Genomic DNA, 21,123 nt, shown 5'->3' with positions numbered 1-21,123 from the left:
TCTCTGATATTTTAAGCACCAAGAAGTTTGTATCTTTTTTTTTTATTCCTTGTAAGTGTTTAATAGGTCCACTAGGATTGGGATTCATTCGGTTCCGGCGCGGCGAACCTAGGGTTTTTTCTTTGGCTCTGGCCGCTGCCTGAGCCTGCGGCGGCAGGACCTTCCGCGGGTGGGGGATCTGGTCGCCCTCCAGGCTACCATCACCTGACCTTCGCCGGAGCTTGCAGCAGCTGGTGGTATCGGCGTTGTGGACCTGCTACCAGCGGTATCTTCCTCTTCGGTGGCTGGGGTTTTGTGCTGAGAGGCGGCGGCTTTATTTTCTGATTCTTTGAGCTTCAACTGCGCATCTACAGACCTTCGACTTGGCGGTTCAAGCGGGGGGTTTTGGCCTCTGAAATTTAGTGCTGCGGTGCTGTGTGGGGACTTGGGTTTCGGGCCTGACTCCTTCATGGGGGCGAGGTGGCTGCCCTAGCCGCCTCTGCCCCCGAACCGACCCGCCTCTGCATTTTGGGACCTGTTCGGGCTCCATTGCTGTTGCTGGGTTCATTTTTTGGGTCCTCTGCTTGCCTTCCATTGCAGCTTTGGAGAGTGTCGAGGGATCTGGCATCGATTCGTGCCGCTCTTCTATGGCTGTCTATGATTGGTTTTCTTTCTGGCTTCACTGGATAGATGTGTGGATTTCTGCTGGTTATTGGTGGAGAGTTGAGGGGATGGGGGTATGGCTCCATTTCGTGCCTCTTCCCTCTGGTGGCATCTTTTCTGCACAGCCCACTGGAGTTATCGTTTATTTACTGTTTGTATTAGCTTGTTAGGGTAGGAGTTTACTCCTGTTTGGGGTTTACATACCCGATTTCTGAGCTATTGTTTTTATTTACTGTTTTTATTAGCTATTGGGTAGGTTATACTCCTGTTGGGGATACATACCCTGTTTCTGGATGCCCCCTGTGGGCTTTACTTGCCTTGTTTCTGGAGGCCCTGACTGAGGGCTGTATCTGCATACTTCCCAGAAGTATTGGTTATTGTAAGTGGTTTTTTACCACACTACTGCATATGCTTTGGCATCTACAACATGTAATCTCTATTATCTTCTTTTTAATAGAAATTACGAACTCTATTTTCCCCGGAAAAAGGTCCACTAGGATTAAAATGGATCTATTCTAACTGTGTTCTATATTTGAAGGTGTCAGTTGCGTGTGTTGATAGTGATCATCTTATTGAAAAAATAGGTGGTCCAAAATTCATCTCCAAAGAACATAACTTCGTGATAGGGAAAAATGCAATCCTTAGTATGTGCTTTTATGTATATATTATGCTTTTAAAGATAGGGAAAGTGTAATCCTCGAAAATAAAATAAGGAAATTAGTTGTGTAAACAAAAAACCAAAGATATCATCGAAATGTAGAATATATACATAAAATGACATAGTATTCAAAGTTAACGAACAAACCCAAATCAACTAAGTAATTAAAACCCTTTCTTAAAATATTAAAGGCATGTATACAAAATTTAGGATGATCCTACATTCAAAAATCAAGGGCCTCATCTTTTACCATCCAACCATCTCTCCTAATCTTTCCCAAACCATCTAGCTTCCTTGTAGTAAAAGTTCACCTCCCCCAATGCTTATGCTTCTTCCCAAGAAACCTTTAAACCCAATTTCTCCATCTTGTTGAAAACTTATAACCTTGCATGTAAAGCTCATGTAGAGTCTACTCCTATCCCAAACAAGCATCTCGCACCTCGATATGCATGCATCTAAATTTTGTATATGGATGTAGTAGTTATATAACATATAAATGGATATCTCTTTATTAATTGTGAACCTTGTTTACCAATTATTTGCATATTGATATTTGGTTCATATGACAAGGTGAACATTTTGTAATTATTTTGCACTACTTTTTTGTTGACATTTCCCATAGGTGGTTTAGTAACATAGGTATTGACCATGGTCATGAGTATGATGACAATGATATAGATGAAAAAGAACTTATTGAGGATAATGAGAATCATATAAATTACAGCAATTAAAATTCTAACAATTAAAATTCCAACTTCAACAGTTTATATTGCTTATTATACTTCTCCATTTCCAATTATATATTGATCCATATCACATTTTCATTGTCTTTTCTAATACTTTATGGTTCACCTTAAAACTTGACATTGATCCTCCACACACACACTTGTATTCTCTATGCTTGTGGTTTTTATCTATTTGTTAATTTTATTTTTTGCTAACATTTTATCATAAATTAATAAATTAGTAAACTTTATTTTTATATAAACTGAATTATTGAAAATTTAAATTATTGTCAAACCGTTGCACAAAGGCGAGCCTCTCCTCCCAAAAACAAGGGGATTTCATACACCAATTTGGTATTTAACTCGTCGTGACCTTATAAATAGATTATTATTATTATTATTATTATTGATAATTAAAATTTTATATGGAAAAACCAATAGTAAGATATCAACAAAATATTTTCTTTTATTATTTTATATTTTATATAGTTTTCCTTTTTACTAGAATAAGAAGACTTTTGTATTAACAAGAAGATGAATTGATATCATTACAAGCTTTTAACATAGGGTCTTGTACGTTGCCCTTCAAAATCTACAAACTTTAAAAGGGAATTTTTTTTCAAAAATATAAAGAAAAAGATAATCATTTTTTTTCTTAATATCTAATTCACAATAGTATAGTAAACAAAGGAGAAACAAGTAACACAAGGTGATCTAGTACTAAGAATAGAGGCTTCCTAATTCTCTATATTTCTATTAAAAATGATTAAATGGCACTACAATAAAATGTACAAAGGTGCTACAACATTGGAACAAGCAAGGGAGTGGTGCCATGGAATAGACAAATAGAAAAAATGTGAGCAACCCTTCACAGAAACAATACTTATAACCCTAGATTAAGAGCACTTTAGCTCTAAAATATGTTGATTATAAATGTTATAGTGCTAAAGCATTCAAACCACAACCTCTATAAGGAGAAAACAAAATAGGCTTAGGGAACATGGACACAACATTCAGGTGTTGCAGAGCTTAAAACAAAGAAAATCTTATAAGAAAACCCTAAATACAATAAAAGTGGGAGATCTCGTTTTTTGGGATTGCAAGTGGATTCCTTCCTCTCTATAGTAAGAGACTCCATTCTCGATTCTCAAAAGACCATCTCGATGAAGAAAAGGCAATTTATTTTTCCATACAATGCTCTACCTACCTCATACATTGGGTAGCATTTGTCTTTACTAACACATACTTTATGAATTACATAAAACATGATATTTATCTCATATATTAATATACACTTATATTTTATAGATTCATTGCTTTTATATGTTTAAATTGTCAATTTCCTATCTTTTTTCTATTTAATATTTTATCATAAATTAATAAAATACTCATATTTAATATTATAAAGTAAATTATTGAATTTTCAATAATCTAATATGGAGATACCACATTATCCCAAAATTTCAAGAAATTATTTCGTTTTCATGGTTAATTAAAACATCAGTCATATTGGCATGTTTCTAGTGTTAATAATAGTCATACTAGGTTGTTTCCACATTCATCCCTTATGATAGTGCCAAATTTGACCACACTACGCTCTTGGCATTGATTTCGTCAAAGTAGATCACTTAGTATGCACCCATGGCACATGCATTTCAAGAATAATATAGAATGTGGAACTATTCATGTAAGAAACCTAAGAGGACCAACAAACCAATAACGCCACCTTTGGGATTAGTCTTGGTTGTTCTTTGAGAGTTTGGTCTTCTTGCACAAAGGAATGCCCAATTGCAACATTGTATTGACTTTCCAATTCTTTTATGAAGGATTGAGTGGAACCATTGAAGACCTTTGGACTAGAGAGGCACCTAAGAGGAATGAACTCAAGGAAAAAGGACTTCAACCATTTTCATCCTAGCAACATATGGATCCATTATTGTGTATTCCCTACTTGTCATTATATCACTTTCACAATCCCCCCACACCAACCCAACCCTATCTCCCTGCCCATCTTCCCCATTTACTTCTCATAAAAAGGGATGGTCAATTTGCACCTCCGTATCCATTTTTCCAATTTTTTGATAGAGGATTGAGTGTTACCATCGAAGATCTTTGGATTAGAGACACTTGAGAGGAATTAGCTCAAAGAAGAAAGGACTTGTAGTCATCCTCATCATACGAAGGTACAAATCTATTAGTGTATATTTTCTACAGTTTGTAATAAAATCTATTCTCTCCACCTCGACACCCCCGTCCCCCTCCTACACCCCATGCTACACCCCCCTTCACTTATGCCAGATTAATGTGGCATTACATACATCCATTTCATTGAATCAATCAAGTACAACTAGAAGGATTACCACTTTATTTTATGAATTGGATCTAAGGTTCTCTATTGTAGCAAAGAGAGTGTTTTCACTCATCTTATGTGTAGAATTTTTTAAGTTGGAATTTCTCTTCTTTCTCTACCACTTCAAGTTTGGATGATCCATCAAGTTGTTTTTTTCTTGTCCTCTATCCAAGCCTTAGTAAGATTTCTTGCTAATAGAAGTTAGTAAAGTAAAATTGTATATCTTATTCGTTGTCATTGGAATAACAATCTACAAGTGGGGATAATGCAATATACACTGTATGAAAGAAGCCACCCACAAGCAACCAATAATTCCTTCTGAATGGGGTGATTTAGGTCTCTTGTGAAGACCTTGAGAGCAACCATTGATGAAGGCTTTTGTCTTCTCCATCCTGGCTCCCCTTGTTTGTTAAGGGGCAAGAAAAATGGATCTCCACTTACATGAAAGAGGCTTAAATAATTGGAAAGGGAATAAAGATGGTGGATCCTTCTTATCACCTTCTCCTATTATGGAAGTATCGGTGAATTAACTCCTCCTGGGACAACCACAACTTGCATATTCTAATGATTGCAAAATCAAATCTAATCGAAGTCATTTATTGAACAAAAGTGACATCAATGGAAGGGATTGGCAAGGCCAAATTGATATCATAGTGAAGACAAGCTTTAAATTATCATCAAGGGGTTTAAGATAAATCACACTTCTACCTATCATTCATACACTTACAATCCTATTACAACCTCAAGCATACTATTACCATTGAGCACGATGGCCTTATTTGTTATCCAATCTTCCCTCTAATTAGTTGACCTACGAACATGGGGGAATTCTACTATTCAAATGTAGAAATTGTTTTCTTATATCATTATATATTGATATGCATTTGGCATGAACTCACCACCCCTCCATTCATGAGATTTGTAACAAGCTTTGAATGCCACTCCAAGAGTATTATTTTAATAACAATCTTGGTGGTTTATCATCCCCAATATCACAGCTTAACAATCTACATTGGCATTGATTCTTTAGATAAACATTTGTAGTAGGTATTCATGATATATCAACATTGAGCATGGCGGACTTATTTGTTATCCAATCTTCCCTCTAATTCATTGACCTGTGAATATAGGTGAATCAAATGTAAACATTGATTTCTTATATCATTGTACATTCTTACCCATCCAAGATGAGCTCATGCTCCTTCAATTTACAAGATCTATAACATACTTTGAATGCCCCTCCAATAGAAATATTTTAATAAATCACCTTGGTGGGTTATCATCCCCAATATCACTACTTAACAATCTGCATTAATGTTGATCCTCTACCCAAGAATGATAGGTAAGCCTTCATTCTATATCCTTGGTAGCTTCTTATACTCTATCAAAAACTGCTACACATGGATTGCCTCTTTATGGCTCATCGAGCTTTACTGAAAACAATCCATCCTTCATCGGTGGTGGGGGAATAAATGATCATTTTTTGACAATAGCTTTATATGCCCTTTATCAAAGTGATCGACAAGATAAAGCTTAGTGACTAATAGAAATTCCTATTCTTCTATTAGGGTCATATGGTCTTGTGATTTCTCAAATTTTGCTCTAATTGTCTCAACAATTAATCTTGTAACTCTCTTTGAAACATGGTCTCCATTTGCAAATTCATCAATGGTTTTTGGCTTTCCATATGGGCTATACGATTCCCATGATGGTTTTCCCTTCATAAAAACTCTTCCACTAAATTTTCTTTTGGTATATCTTGTTGAGTGTTTCCACAACCTCCAACCATATAGAACAAATTAGTGCATCTTTGGAATTACAATTCACAACAAAGTATCAAATATTTGCTATATAGGGTCGACGATTATTTCTAGAGTTTTCTAATTGAGGGACTTCTTAAAACATTGCGAGAATTTAAAAACAAAAAATTGGTTAATTAAATAAATAAAAATAAACAAAAAAAATCACAAGGATGAATTCATGGATTTCATGCATAATTACTTGTGTTGCACGGGTTCGCGAACCTGGGGGTGGGGTTCAAGAACCCATTCCAAGTTCTCATCCCCATGAACCGAGTGTTGGAATGGGTACTTCCTAGACGAACCCAAACGATCGATACTTCCCAAAAGAACACAATACTCGGTATCTTCGAGTTGGGTTCTTTTGTGTAAACGGGTTCGTCGAGCCCCCAAAATGGGTGTGTGAACCCCGAAAACAGGTGTGTGAGGGGTTCTTGGTGGTGTTTTTTTCCTTTGTCCATAAATCCTTTTCTTCTCACATTCCATGTAATGGCTTGTCGTTATGTTGAATAAGTTCATGGAAGTTCAAAATAACAATATCAAACAAATGATAGAGAAACGATTTGGGTATTGGATATCCAAATGATGCATCACATGGAAGATAATCTCCTCCTGCCCAAAAGTAGCTTACAAATAACTTAATAAGTTTAATGCATCCTTACTTAACCAGTTCACTATAATGACATTTTTGTAGTTGAAGTTAGGTCCTAAAGATTACTACGTCAATGCAGCCATATCGATGTACCATACGTTTTTCTGAATATGGTAGAATCATATTGGAAGGGTTGTTATGTTATTTTTAGTGCAAACCCTATGCTCAACCTTCATAGTTTATTGGGATGTAGTTAATAGGTCCACTAAATATATAAGCTAAAGTGTTGTTCATGAAAGGATTAGTAGAACGAGGACATTACGTTATCTAGAAACATTCTTTGAGGAACTGATAATAATGAATTTCCTAGAGGTCAACGTCATCTGTAGGTATTCTTTTCTAGAATGAACATGTCGTCATTGTCATTAACTTTATTATAGACCTTAACAACACTGTGTTTTAACTTAATAACAAAATGCATGTGTATTTTAAAAGGATTTTACTCTGCCAGCTAGTGTCATAGATGAGTATCAGATTGTTAAGCTTCAACTTAGACAATTGTTAACATGTAAGTTGGAAGATTTCAAAATTCATATATATTATAATTTATAAAATATAATATATATATAAATTATAATATACCCTTGATGAACCCACGTACCCTGTTTCAAAAAGTGATTCACCCGTCCCTGTCCCTAAACCCACATCTCCTGGCAACATAGATAATTACTTAATGATGACAAAATATGACCCAATGCAAGCTACAAACAGATAATTGATTGAAAATTTTGTTTAGTTGTGGAGATTTAAAGAAAAATGTCGAGGAAAAGCATTTCGAGGATAATGACAAGATGCATTTACCTCATAAGACTTTAAAGCCTTTAGTCCAATGAGGAGATACACTAGCATCGAAGAGATGAAATTTGGGAAATGCATCAGTTGGTACTAGTTATATACCTAAACACTCCTATACCTTCGGAGAGAAGTTGAAGAAAGTCCAAAAAGAGAACAGGAACTTGCCCCTCCATTCCTTGGAAAATAATGTTCATTATAGGTAGCATATATCCTTTGAAAAGGTTGAATTGTTTGCTTTTATAATTGACTATAGACTGAAATCAAGCAGGTCCTCTTCCAATGGTAGATTGAATACATTATTTGGAGATGAACAAACATTCACAGAAATCAAAATGAGAGATTGACAACTACTAAGCTTCTACATGTATTTTGAGTCTATATGTATTTTTCAGCTTAGAACACTCCTACACTTGTAAAGGATTTAATCTTGCTTAGTTTGTTGCTTCCGAGGTGGAGATTCACTGTGTAGTTATAAGTCAGGCTACCTCAAGGAACTCTCCAATGGATATTTATGTTTGCCTTGGGCATGTTGAATCCATTATTTGCGAAGGCTTCCCTGGACAGAGCAACTATGCTAGGCTTGCAATTGCTATTTACCACAGCACATTGAGACTAGATATTTTGAATCAAGATTTTTCACATGCAGATCTCTTGTGTCAATAGTTGCATCTACCAGTTTTGAACTTTTTTCAAGTTCAGTAGGTTTGTTAGAGGTGCTTATGACAATTATCACTGATCACAACTATCACAAAAATGTAATCACCATCCTATCACACTCTTTTATTTTTGTGATTAATTGAGCTTTATGTTAAAAGGAATTGTTAAGAGTTGGAGATAGAAACACTGCCATATCAATAGAACAAGTTCCATAGACAAATGAGGAAAGGACACCCCTGCAAAGGAGTTCACATCCTCGAAAGGGTTTTTGGTAGTGGCTCCAAACACCACTTCACCATTGAAATTTGCATCCTCCACCTCTCCAAGTGGTTCACCCCACATCTTCTCCTAGATTGTTCAACAACCTAGCTCGAAGCCTAGTCTGAAGAATAATTTGTGGTAAGGTTTTTAATTTGACTATTTCACACCAGACATGAAGGGCATTAACCACTCAAAAATGAAATAGAGTAGTAGCCACTAAAGATTGCCATTTGATAAAATCAAGAATTATAAGTGCAGAACTAGCACTCATCTTCTAAGTTTCTCGAGGCATTTTTAATACTATAATGTTGAATAGGATGTGATTGTGATTAAAATGCTTTCTGTCTATGTTTATAGCATCCTAGATTTCCCCTTGGTGAGTCTTGTATATGTTGGGAGATAATAATTGTCATTTTGACAAGCAGTTATACGTACCTCTGTGAGCAGTGATAGGTCAAGATCTGGTCAGTCATGACTTTTAAAGTCAAATGTGGACCCTTAAATAGGATTAGTTAGGAGTTGTTACAAAATAAGTTATGAACATCTGAATGATGGTGGGCATCTATCTTTCTTGATGAAATAAGTTACCTTCTCTCTGCAATTCGTGTTTAGTGTTCTTGTGCACATTAACAATAAATTTGATGTAAACGCAAAGATAGGTGACAGAGTAATCTAATTCCATGAGGGTGATCAACAGTCAAAAAAATATTTCTAACATCAATTCACTAGCATACCACCTTGGTACTTTTAAATATGCACAGAAGCTTGAATAAGGCCAGTGCAACCTTGCTTTTCAATGCAACCCATCCAATGCCTTCTAATACATAACTCTGCTAACCAACACACATTATTTCTATAACATCTATATCATAAATGACCTAAATACAGAATTGCTATGTTGCTTGAAAGAGGATGAACCCTTAGAACCATAGAGGGCACAAAAGCAGGGCCAAGGGATTGAGGATGTATACAAAAATCATAAAAGGATAAGAAGGCTACTACAGTGCAGGGACTTGTCTTATTCCACGGAGGATTAAGAGAGGTTCAAACTAATGTCTATACTGCATGAAAGTATATAACAAGAAATAGATCAGAAAAATGGCCTTGACACTATCCTTGCTTGTGATAATCAATAACCTTACATCATGAGATTAATCAAGGGGAGATCATTTACAATGAACCAAATCCTTGAAACTAATAGCCTGTTGCATCGCTCAATCCTCCTGAATGTTGTTGAATTGTAACAGAAGGGTTAAGCGACTACAATAAGTACAAGGCCAGTAAACAGTATTACAAAATATATCAATTGTCAAACATTTACTATCGAGTATAAGATTAACATCTCCAGTCCCTACTATAAGTTATATCGGTAGCAAAAACTTGAACAAGAGGATGTTAATGGATATTAAATTAAGATTTTGGAGAACCTTAAGATCGGAATTTATTTGTGCAAGGTATCTACACCCTAGGCCTATCCCATATGGGGTAGTGAATCTCGAACTGAAAAGCAAACAACTGGGTATATCATGAGAGAAAGAACATGGCCCCCAATTAAGTTGTACCTAACATCATAAGCATTACCTATCACATTGATTCTATTTTTGACACCTAACTAACTTAAAATTTGGTTCTATTACCTACAGCTACACAAGGGCCTGTTTTAGAAACTTGAAGCTGCCTTAGATGAGAAAATAAAACTTCAAAATCGATGATCATAAAAAATTTCCTAAACTTACACTGTTCTTGCTTCCAAATTTCAGAGGGTCACATTTATACCCCCCATTAATATGGTCAACTCTGAAAACCCAATAATAAAAGTGAGAATCTAAACCAGCAACGACTTTTAATATTTAGGACCATCATGACATTGACATTGACATAATTTGACGAGCAAGTCCTGGATCTTGCTGCAATAACTCTTTGAAATTGCTTTCCACCTCTGTCATCTGCCTTTCCAAGTATTCTTTTGAGGTCTGCACAACAAAAATGAATTCAACAACTGGGGGAAAAACCCACTCACATAATTTGCAAACTCCAACAACAACCATATATACCTGTAAGGAAGCAATAGAACTATCACATTCTTTTATTTTCTCCTTCTGCTCCGTAACTAAAAGTGACTTGGGCTCCAAAATGAATCTGTAGAAATTCATTTAAACACTTGTCATTTGTATTATCACATATATGATTTGGAAAAGTGACCAATAGAAGAAACTTAGAATAGAGGAACTGTAAACAGTTTCCCCATTTCAGTAGCATTTGACTGGATTTCACCAGTCACTAATCTTAACAATGTTTGTGTCTGTCCATAGAAATGCAACATATGAAATCCTAGCAAAATTTTAAATGGGATGGTGTAACCAATGTCAAGCAATAAAAATGCCTCCTAGATCACGTAAGGCAGGACTCACGATTTTCCTGCACAACAACAGAGTGCACATTAGTTCATGTCATCAGTGCCATAAAAATGTGTCTAAAGAATACACATTACAACATGCCTACCAACTAGGATTCGATAATGAGTTCATTTTGATTTCGCTCTACACTTTCTTTTTATATAAAATCAAATCACTAATCTCATAATTATTTTGAAATGTAGTGTGAAAAATGTCAGTGGAGCCAATCTCATATAAGTGTAACTCAGAGAAAAGATTTTATGGACACCATTGAACATGCATAATAGTAGAAGATGCATTTCAGACATTTAGCAATAATAACAGACTCCCAGGGATGGAAGTTTCTTGCAGAGACAAACAGAAAGTTGGCAGTTCTTTCTTTTTAATTTTAGTAGTTCTTGGTAGCAGACAACCTGCCATCCCTACAGGATCAAGGGACACACTGTCATCCCCTATTTGCAAGCGGTGTCCATGATACCAAAAGTTTTCCCCGCAAAGGGAAAATTTCTGAGGCATGCCGCATTACCCATGCACTGTCCCGTTGGAAACGAAGAGTCACAAATCCCCAGCAGAATCAGTGGGCAACATCGCTTCCTAATATTCTTTATTTCCCCTGAGAGGCAGGTTTCTCTTGTATCTCATTTTATCCAGATCCATTTAAAAGCAGAGTTCATAAGCTTCATATTTAAATTCAAAAACATGTTGATGTATGTGGTCAAGGGATATTGATGCCAAGAGACATTAATGGCGCCTACCTTGTCAAGGGAAAAGTGTGAAGTTGGAAAAGGAGGCTAAAAGGAGTGCGAAGTTGGAGAAGAAGGAAGAAAAGGTCAACATCAAAATTTTGGGCTATCTATCTCTCTCTTGTGGATTCCTCTAGGAGATCGAAGTCTCTTTTGTCTAGTCGAAGTTGTTGCTGCTGCTGCCAGTTGCTAGGTCGAAATTGCTGCTACAAGTTGTTGCTGCTAGTTTGAAGTTATTGCTGAAGGATTATCATCTGCAAGAAGGAAGAAAGGGCTGACTTGGTGTGGAGGAAGTCCGTGTCTAGGTCCAGATTCTTGGATTATCTCAGGAAGTTATTAAGGAAGAGTTGTTGACTGCGCTTTCCCCTAGATAGGGGTTTTGCCCTGGTTCTCCGCCAATATTTGGTGTCTGTAATTTTGTGCTATTGTTTTGGTAATTTCTTGATGAACTAAAAGATAAAAGAACATAAAGATAAGAAAGTCACAAGTAATTATCTATATAAAGAAAATCTTTCTGCCTTTCTGATTTTCTAACAGTTCTTTGCCATGAAAATTGCACTTTGGCTATTACAATCTATCCTTATAGCTTGTTGTAACAACCCCATACCTGAACACAATCTTTGTCACCAAATTGCTTCATTGGTTGCATGAGTGGTTGCCATGCATTCAACTCCTGTAGTGGAAAGTGCCACTACAGACTGTCTCTTACTCATCCAACGAATAGCTCCTCCAAATAGGTTAAACACATACCCACTTGTAGATTTTCTACGATCCAAATCAACAACCCAGTCTACATCAACAAAGCCATGTCCAACACTTTATCTAGTCCTGGTATTCCTTGGTAGCACAATCCATAATTAGCGGTGCCACACAGATACCTGAAAACCCTCTTTCTTGTTGTCTAGTGTCCCTTCCATGTTTTTGAAATATACTTGCTCAATATTCTTGTACAAACCATTGCATACATCAAACTTGCAACCACACTGGTATTAAATTATGTATTGGTTTTAATAATGGTCAATTAAAAAGTAGACTTAGGTATTAATAAAGTCATGTTGACTTTAAATTAGATTTATGCTTTTATGTCTTATTTCGCTTTTTTTATCTATCCCACATTCATAAAGTGGATTGACTCAAGGCTATTGTAACCTATATAATAAAGCTTTCACTTTCTTATTAATTTAACCGAATACAAAGAACTCTTTCATTCTGAGTTATTTCTTGGTTTTCCATATGCTTGTGTTTTCGTTATATGGTATCAGAGCTAGGTTTCCAAGCCACGGAATTGTGGGGGCGTGATGATCCAAGGGACTGCCGCTGGCAGTGAAGGATCAAGGGATCGCAATCTTAGCACAATGGAGAGCCAAAAAAATTTGGAGTCAATAGATTGATTTTTAAGATTTTAAGCCAGCTGTACGGGCTGTACAACATATAAATTCTGCAATTGAGCCTTTAATTTCGAAATCAGACTGTAATTTTGGAAATTGACAGTCAACTTTTGGACTGTAATTTTCGAAATTGAACCACTATTGTCCAAATTGAGTGGTAATTCATCAGAATTGATTGAAATTTGGCTGTAATTTCTACAATTTCTCTCAATTTTTGCCAAATCACATTGTTTAGGAGCAGATTGGATCTATTTGTACCTGATTTGTTGCTTAGATCTGCAGATACAGTAGTTTTTAGTAGCTGATTTCTTGATTATCAACAAATCCGAAGAGAAATTGATCAGTTTGGTAGCAGATCCACCAAGTTTGATGGCCAAGACAAAGAGGCCATGATGCTAATCAAATTGTCTGTTACTGATGAAATGCTTCCTGAAGTACAGGCAGGAAAAACTTCAACAGAAGTTTGGAAGCATTTAAAAGATCTTCATGAAACTTCTGACAAAGGGTGGGCTTTCTTTTTGAAGAACATGTTGTTCTCAATCACGATGAGTGAGGGTGCCTTGTTGTAGGAGCACTTGCTCAAGATCAAGGACATCCGAGATCAATTGGAGGCCATTGGTCAGAAGATGGAAGAAGAGGACATGGTGGTTATCACGCTAAAAATCTTACCACGAGCCTATGAGCACTTCATAGAAACCCTCAATATCACTACTACGAATGTTGACTTGAAGTTCGAAGAGCTTTGCAACAAGCTCTTACAGCAAGACAGATGGAAGAAACAGTTTGGCAGCAACACTGAGACAGAGGGTTCTGAGCAAGCCTTTGCAGCAAATTTCAAAGGCAAAGGCAAAGGGGCCAATAAGAAAGGCCAGCATAGCGGGGAGGATGGTTCCCAGGGACAAAAGACCATCACTTGCCATTATTGTGGCAAGACCAGCCATATGAAGAACTACTGCAGAAAATGGTTGGCTGATCAGAAATCCAACTAGGGAGGGCCTCAACAAAAGGCTCATGTCGCAGAACACATAGAGGAGAAGGAATCAACCTTCTTTGCCTTCATAGCCACAACACAAGTAGATCAGTCCAAATCGTCTGCTTGGTATATTGATTCAGGAGCTTCACGACATTTTACCAACAAGAAGGATTGGTACACAGAGTTTGAGTCGTGTTCGTCCAAAGATTCTATGATCTTTGGTGGTGGGGCAGAATATATAGTAGCTGGTAAAGGAAATGTCTAGATTTCCTTTGGAGAGAATATGTTACTATTTCTCAATGTCTACTATGTGCCAGGTATGGAACTTAATCTGCTATCAGTTAGTCAGATTATGAGGCACTGCCCCAATCTATATATCAACTTTAGCAATCATAAATGCTATATAGTTGACAGGGACACCAAGAAGACTGTTGCTCTTGGTGTGGAGGATCATGGTTTGTTCAGGTTAGTGGATATTGGCCAGGGCAAAGAACATGCATTGGCAGCCAAATCTGCATCAGATATCAGTACACTATGGCATTTGAGGTATGGTCACCTCAATATGACTTCTCTCTCTCAACTGGCTCAAGAGAAATTGGTCGATGGACTTCCGGACATACCACTGAAGATCCAAGGAGTTTGCGAAGCTTGCCAACTAGGGAAGCAACATCGATCACCCTTTGATGAAGGACAAGCTTCAAGAGCACAAAGAATCCTTCAACTGGTTCATGCAAACATTTTGTGAACCAATGAACACGGTGTAGGAATTTACAAGGTAAGTTCCTTAGATTGAACACCAAAGGACACCGCTCACAAACAGATCATAGATCAGTACACCAGTATTCTTGATGTGGTTAAAAGTTAAAACCCTTAGAGAGGCAAACAATCCACGGCTTGAGCCAACGTGGCCACTTCAAACAATATTATTAATAAAAAGAAGGAAAATTTACGGTCACAAACAAATGACCCTCCATGCTCTTTAAATAGAGATCATAGACCAAACAGGTGTTAAGCCATGGATCAAGTATCGGTAATACCAAGGAGAGAATGAACCGTCAGATCATGACCATCGGCTTGTAAGTTACAAAAAGTACATACTAAAGAAACACACATTACCTAACTATACACTAGACCAAGTTATACTTAATTATTTCCTGTGTCGGAATATCCTAACATCCCCCCTAAGAACAACTTGGGATAGGATTGAAGGATGTACAAAGATGACTTGGTCGGAGAAGGAGGCATTAGAGCCTATCCCCTCGTAATAATAACTTCTTGAACTCCAACCATAAATCAAAGTTTAGTAAACTTCGCCTCTGTGAGAGCCTTTGTAAAGATATCTGCAACTTGATCATCGGCTGAACAATATTGCACTTCAAGAACATGGTCATGAATGAGCTTTCTAATGAAGTACATGTGTAGCTCAATGTGTTTGTTGCATTGATGTTGGACTGGATCTTTGCATTGTTGAATGGCAATTTGATTATCACACCAAAGTGTAGTCAAGTGTTGCTGCTGAAAACCGGACACTGACAGGATCTGACGAAGCCACAGGGCTTCCTTACTAGCTTCAACGGCGCCACAATACTCTGCTTCTGCTGAAGAAAGAGAAATGGCACTTTGTTTCTTGCAAGCCTATGTAATAGGTCTAGAACCAAGAGTGGAGACATAACCAGCCCACCCAACTCAATCAAAATCAGTGAAACCAACCAATAGAGGAGATGCTTCTGCACTGTAATGAATTCCAAACTAAACTGTACCTCGAACATAACGAAGTATTCTTTTAGTTGCGTTCCAATGACTTTCATGTGGTTGTGCATAAACCGAGCAACAAGGCCAACAAAAAAGGAAAGGTCAGGACGGGTATGGGTCAAATACAAAAGTTTTCCAACAAGCTGACGGTATAAGGTAGCATCAACTTCAGGGGAAGTACAAGTGACTGAAAGTTTGACTCCACACTGAAAGGGAGAAGGGGTTGGCTTAAGATCTTCCATGTGAAAATGGCGTAGAAGATCACAGACATACTTGGACTGAGAAAGAGAAATACCTTCTTTGGATTGCAAGACTTGAAGACCAAGAAAATAATGCAAGTGTCCTAAGTCTGTCATTTCAAACTTCTTTTTAACGCTAGACTTCACATGGTTTATAAGGTTGGGATCATTACCAGTAAGGATAAGATCATCAACATAAAGAACAAGAATAATTAGGGACTTACCCACTTTCTTGGTGTAGACAGTATTGTCAGAATGACACCTAGAAAAGCCAATATCTAAAAGAAAGTTATCCATTTTGGCATACCAAGCTCGAGGGGCTTCCTTGAGACCATAAAGGGATTTCTTAAGCCGACATACAAGGCTAAAGTCTTTTTGTATAAAGCCAAGAGGTTGTTCCATATAGATTTCTTCATGCAAGTCCCCATCCAAGAAGGCAGATTTAACATCCATCTGATGGACTTCCCATTTGAAAGAGGCAGCAAGTGAAAGAACAAAGCGAATAGAGTTCATTTTGGCAATAGGGGAGAAGGTTTCAGTATAGTCAATGCCTTCAACTTGTGAAAAACCCTTAGCAACAAGACGAGCTTTATGTTTATCAACTTTTCCATCTTGTCCAAACTTGGTTCTGTAAACCCATTTGCATCTAACAAGTTTTCGTCCCTTTGGAAGAGGAACAAGGTCCCATGTATCATTTGCCAATAATGAACAATATTCTTCATTCATAACTGCGTCCCAATCTGGATGGCCTGAAGCTTCTGAAAGGTGTCAGGATCATAATTTGCTTAAAATTGAGCCAGTAAAGAAGAGGCTCTATCTAACTAAGAACATGTACGACGCTGATCTGTAGGATCAACTGCAAGAGCACCTGTTGCATCCTAAGTAGCGCGAACCCATTTTGGAAGCTGAGGAGCTGAAGGAAGATCCCAAGAAGGTGGGGGAGGATTGTCATCCTCGCTGTCATCATCTGAAGAAGGAATATTTTCAGAAGTAGAAGAGATAGAGAGAGGTGGCACATCCGCCGAACTAGGCTCGGAGGCCGATATATTTTCATCAAACTTTACATCTCTTCTAATGATAATATTTTTGGAGTTAGGTTGAAGAAGTCTATATCCTTTGACATCTTCAGAATATCCAACAAAAATACATTTTTCACTCTTAGGTTTTAAGGCTTTATGTTTCTCATCTGGAATATGGGCCCATGCTTCACTTCCAAAAACACGAAAGTGACTTACATCTGGTTTAATTGAGCTCCATGCTTCTTCTAGAGTGATATTCTTTAAAACCATAGTAGGAGTGTGATTTACTATGTCATTTGCAGAGTTAATTGCTTATGCCCAAAAATTAAGACTAAGTCCTTTAGATTGAAGCATACAATTAACCATTTCCTTTAAGGTGTGATTCTTTCTTTCAGCTACACCATTTTGTTGTGGAGTATATGGAACAGTATCTTGCAATTGAATTCCATGCTCAGTGCAAAAGTTGATGAATTTGTTGTTAACATATTCTCCACATTTCAAATCTTAGCTTAAGAATTTGATGTCCAGATTGTTTCTCAATAAAGGCCTTAAAGGCCAAGAACATGTTAAAGACTTCACTCTTGAGTTTTAAGAAGTATACCCAAGTGCGTCTGGAGAAATCATCAATGAAAGTTAAGAAATACTTATAGCCAGAGAATGAAACAACTGGAAGTGGACCACATAAATCACTATGCACAAGCTATAAAGGGGTGAGGCGTGCCAAGAGGCACGTTTTTCAAAACTATCCCGATGATGTTTTCTGAGTACACATCTGGAACAAACACCATCTCTGCAAGATACCATAGGAAGACTTGTCACCATATTTTCTTTACATAGATTTTGAAGGGAGCGATAATTTAAGTGACCAAATCGCTCATGCCACAGTTTGTTCACTTCATCATTATGAGCAACAAATACCGAGGGAAGAGTTGATGACCCAAAATTGTCAGACTTATACAACCTTGTAGAATCATTAGCAATGCCAGTAGCTAAAATCTGTCTAGGATCTCTTAAGTCCTTAATTACAACATCATGAGGTGAAAATTCGACGATTTTATCTTCCCCTAAATGAGTTATCTGACATACAGATAGAAGGTTGCAGGATAAGGTAGAAACACATAATACATCATTAAATTGACCACTGTATAGATGAATAGTTCCAGACCCTACAACACTAAGAGATCTATCATCACGAACATATATATTTTTGGTGTTACAATCATTTAAAGAAGAAAACATGGCTTTGTTTTTTTCCATGTGATAAGAAGCTCCAAAATCAAGGAGCCACTCATGAGAATGGGAAGAAGAAGATACATTAAGTGCATAACCAGACCGAGATGCTTGACCACCACATGCAGAAAGTGTTATTCCTGAAGATAAAGTTGAAGTTGAAGAGTGCTCCAAATGGATGTTATGCTTCTTCATTGCTGCTTCCAAAGCTTCCATCTTCTTAAAGCATTTGGATTCTAAGTGGCCATCACGATTACAAAAGTTGCAATGTCTATTAGTCTTCTTCCCTTTGTTTTTATTTGCCTTATAGTTTTGTTGAGTTGATTTTTCATTTTGAGACTGAAATTGCTTAGGACCCTTGTTTGGTTTAGGACCATTCTTTTTAAGATGTTGCTTCTTAGGATTCTCTGAACTTGGTTGTTGTTGGGCTGCTAAGGCTTTCTTATAAGAGTTTCCTATATTAAAAAGACCAAGATGTAAGATTTTTTCTTGTTCTCTTATTAAAGAATCACAAAAGGCATCAAAAGAGGGGGACTTGTAGTCTTTTCCTTAAGAAATAAAGGCTTCTCTAGTAGAATGGAAGGTGGAAACAAACATCGAGTAGGTTGGTCTTAACTTAGTAAGAATGGAATAGATAAGGCTACCATCTTCCTTCTTAACCACGGAGCAAAACCACCATGCACTATAAAACAACTTTTAGCAAAATCATGGGTTGAAAAATGCCAAAAAACAAATGCAAAAACTCCCCAAAGAAATTATTTCCCCCCGTTATTTGTGGTGCATATAAGTTGTTCAAAGAATATAACACATACCCAACATTGCATACGTGGGGAAGTGCCCGAGAGTTCCCCTGTGAAGTGCTTCTTGGAAATATGTGTGTGTGTGTGTTGGGGGCCTAGGGCTTTTGAATGCCTCACTCAATGTCACTGTTGAATTGGGCATTGTAATCAATGTCAATAGGTTTGCACTGGGTACCATCTGAAAATGTTGGAAACTGCTCAGGAGCTCCTTTGCAAGGTATTCCTATATATATATATATATATATATATATATAGATATACTAGACACTAACGAAAATATAGTAGACATATTTGTCTATAGAATAAAAAATGCAACAAATAACAAAGATGAAGCTTTATCCATTTACAAAGGTCTTGTCATCAATGGTAATAGGATTAGATGCACTGGGTTGGTCAGATATTCAAACATTATCCTGAGAAAAATGCACTACAACTGACTCTTGTCTAGCCCCAACTTTTCTTGCTTAGTGCCAAAGAATCTCCTAGAGGTTCAAAATTTTGACCAACTAGAATTTATCATATCTTGAGAGCCCTGAACTAACTCACAACCCTTCAAGCCAATAAAGGAACAATACTCAGCTTCGAAGTTTGCATAACAAAAGTGCGGAGCATAGCGCAATCCCCCCCATGATATTCCAATGGGAATGGTTGAGTCTTGTTTGATCTACACTTGCATTGCATGATGGAGGGTAAGAATTTCATTAAGGTTCAATTACACACCCATTCTAATTGCTCACCCATCTTGCATAAGCATGTAGTAATGAAGGGCACCAAACATGTCTATGAGCCTGCATGTGGTTTGAGTATGGAAAGACATTAGAAAAGGTGGTATTGTTTTTGAGTTCTCTGCTTTTTTGTTTAGGTTCATTCCTTTGTAATGGAGGCAACCGGCTCCCTCGAAGAATCAAAGGGGTGAACCCTTCCGCTATCCCAATGCCTTCATGCTCCCTAAGTCATGGATACCTACTCTGTAAAAATTTGGAGGAAGGAGGTTGTGAAGCATGATCAGGGCTCCACTTGCTCTATGTTGTGGGTAAGCATGAGTCATGGCCATCACTAAAACAATGTCATGTACTATGTGATTTAAGCAATTGTGCTAAGGAGATAAACAAGACACAATAGGGAGTTATAAGGAATTATGATTGTTGGGACAGCTAGAGGAGTGAATTTTGTTGAGTGTGTTGAAATAATGTTGAGTATGTGTTGTCATTGATGTCAAAGTATTGTTTGTGTCAAGTTCAAGGGCAACTTGGTAACTGTGTTATCGTTGATGTGTTAATACGTTGTCAAAGATAACACATGATGAGTATATAACAGTTGTATACCACGAGGGAATTAGAGCTTAATCTCTTTCCTTCAATTGTGTGATTAGAAACACTGTATAGTTGATAGATGTTGTCTTTTCCAATGCCTTGATTTCCTTTCATGCAGATTAGTTTGAACCCATAGTGAGTTCTTGAGCTTCGTGACTACCTGAGAATTGAGGGAACACACTCTTGTCAATCAATCCAGGAGGGCCTAGTTACAAGAACCCAATGGTCCCTTAGATATGTTTCTTGATTGAGTAGTGTAAGTTGTTCTTCCACTAAAGGTATTCTAGTTGCTTAAAGTTTCATGCGTGATGTCAGGTGAAGTTGGAGACAAGTCCACATGAAGACTCTGCAATAGAAGCCCAAGTAATGCAAGTTTTTTATTTTTTTTCCTTGTGTGAGACTTTTTTTTGGATGTGAGCTTAGGTCCCTAGCATTCCTATTTCTGCACAAACAATGTAGTGTCACGAAGCGTACAAACTTGGATTGAAAATCAATGTCGAGTATTTGGTGTTGTCAATTAACTCACCAAATAAAGGTAGGGCTTACACCTTGTGAATTTTCTTTATCCAAAGCTTGATGAAGGGGAATCAATTTTAGATCTGTAACGAACAGATCTAATGATGATTACAATGAGGGTGAGGGTCTACTTATATACCTACGCAGATACCTCATCACAAACAGTCATGTCCTTAGGGACATAACTCTTCATTAACTAATTACTAGTTAATTTA

The 21,123-nt window shown here is 37.1% G+C and overlaps 1 protein-coding gene across 1 annotated transcript in view; it reads right to left on the bottom strand.

Annotated features, from left to right (window-relative positions):
• Window positions 1-10,148: 10,148 nt before the first annotated feature.
• Window positions 10,149-21,123, bottom strand: part of PFD1 (PREFOLDIN 1) — a 117,241-nt gene continuing 106,266 nt past the window's right edge. Inside the window, 3 exon segments of the mRNA XM_089374164.1 lie at window positions 10,149-10,512; window positions 10,594-10,678; window positions 18,924-18,930. Coding sequence (XP_089230290.1) covers window positions 10,399-10,512; window positions 10,594-10,678; window positions 18,924-18,930 — 206 coding nt within the window. The 3' untranslated portion in view covers window positions 10,149-10,398.

Source organism: Pinus tabuliformis, chromosome 8 (genome assembly GCF_031772625.1).
Source record: "Pinus tabuliformis cultivar Carrire ecotype Pingquan chromosome 8, CPIR1, whole genome shotgun sequence".
NCBI classification, from domain to species: domain Eukaryota; kingdom Viridiplantae; phylum Streptophyta; class Pinopsida; order Pinales; family Pinaceae; genus Pinus; species Pinus tabuliformis.
This window is presented reverse-complemented; position numbering and strand designations above follow the sequence as displayed.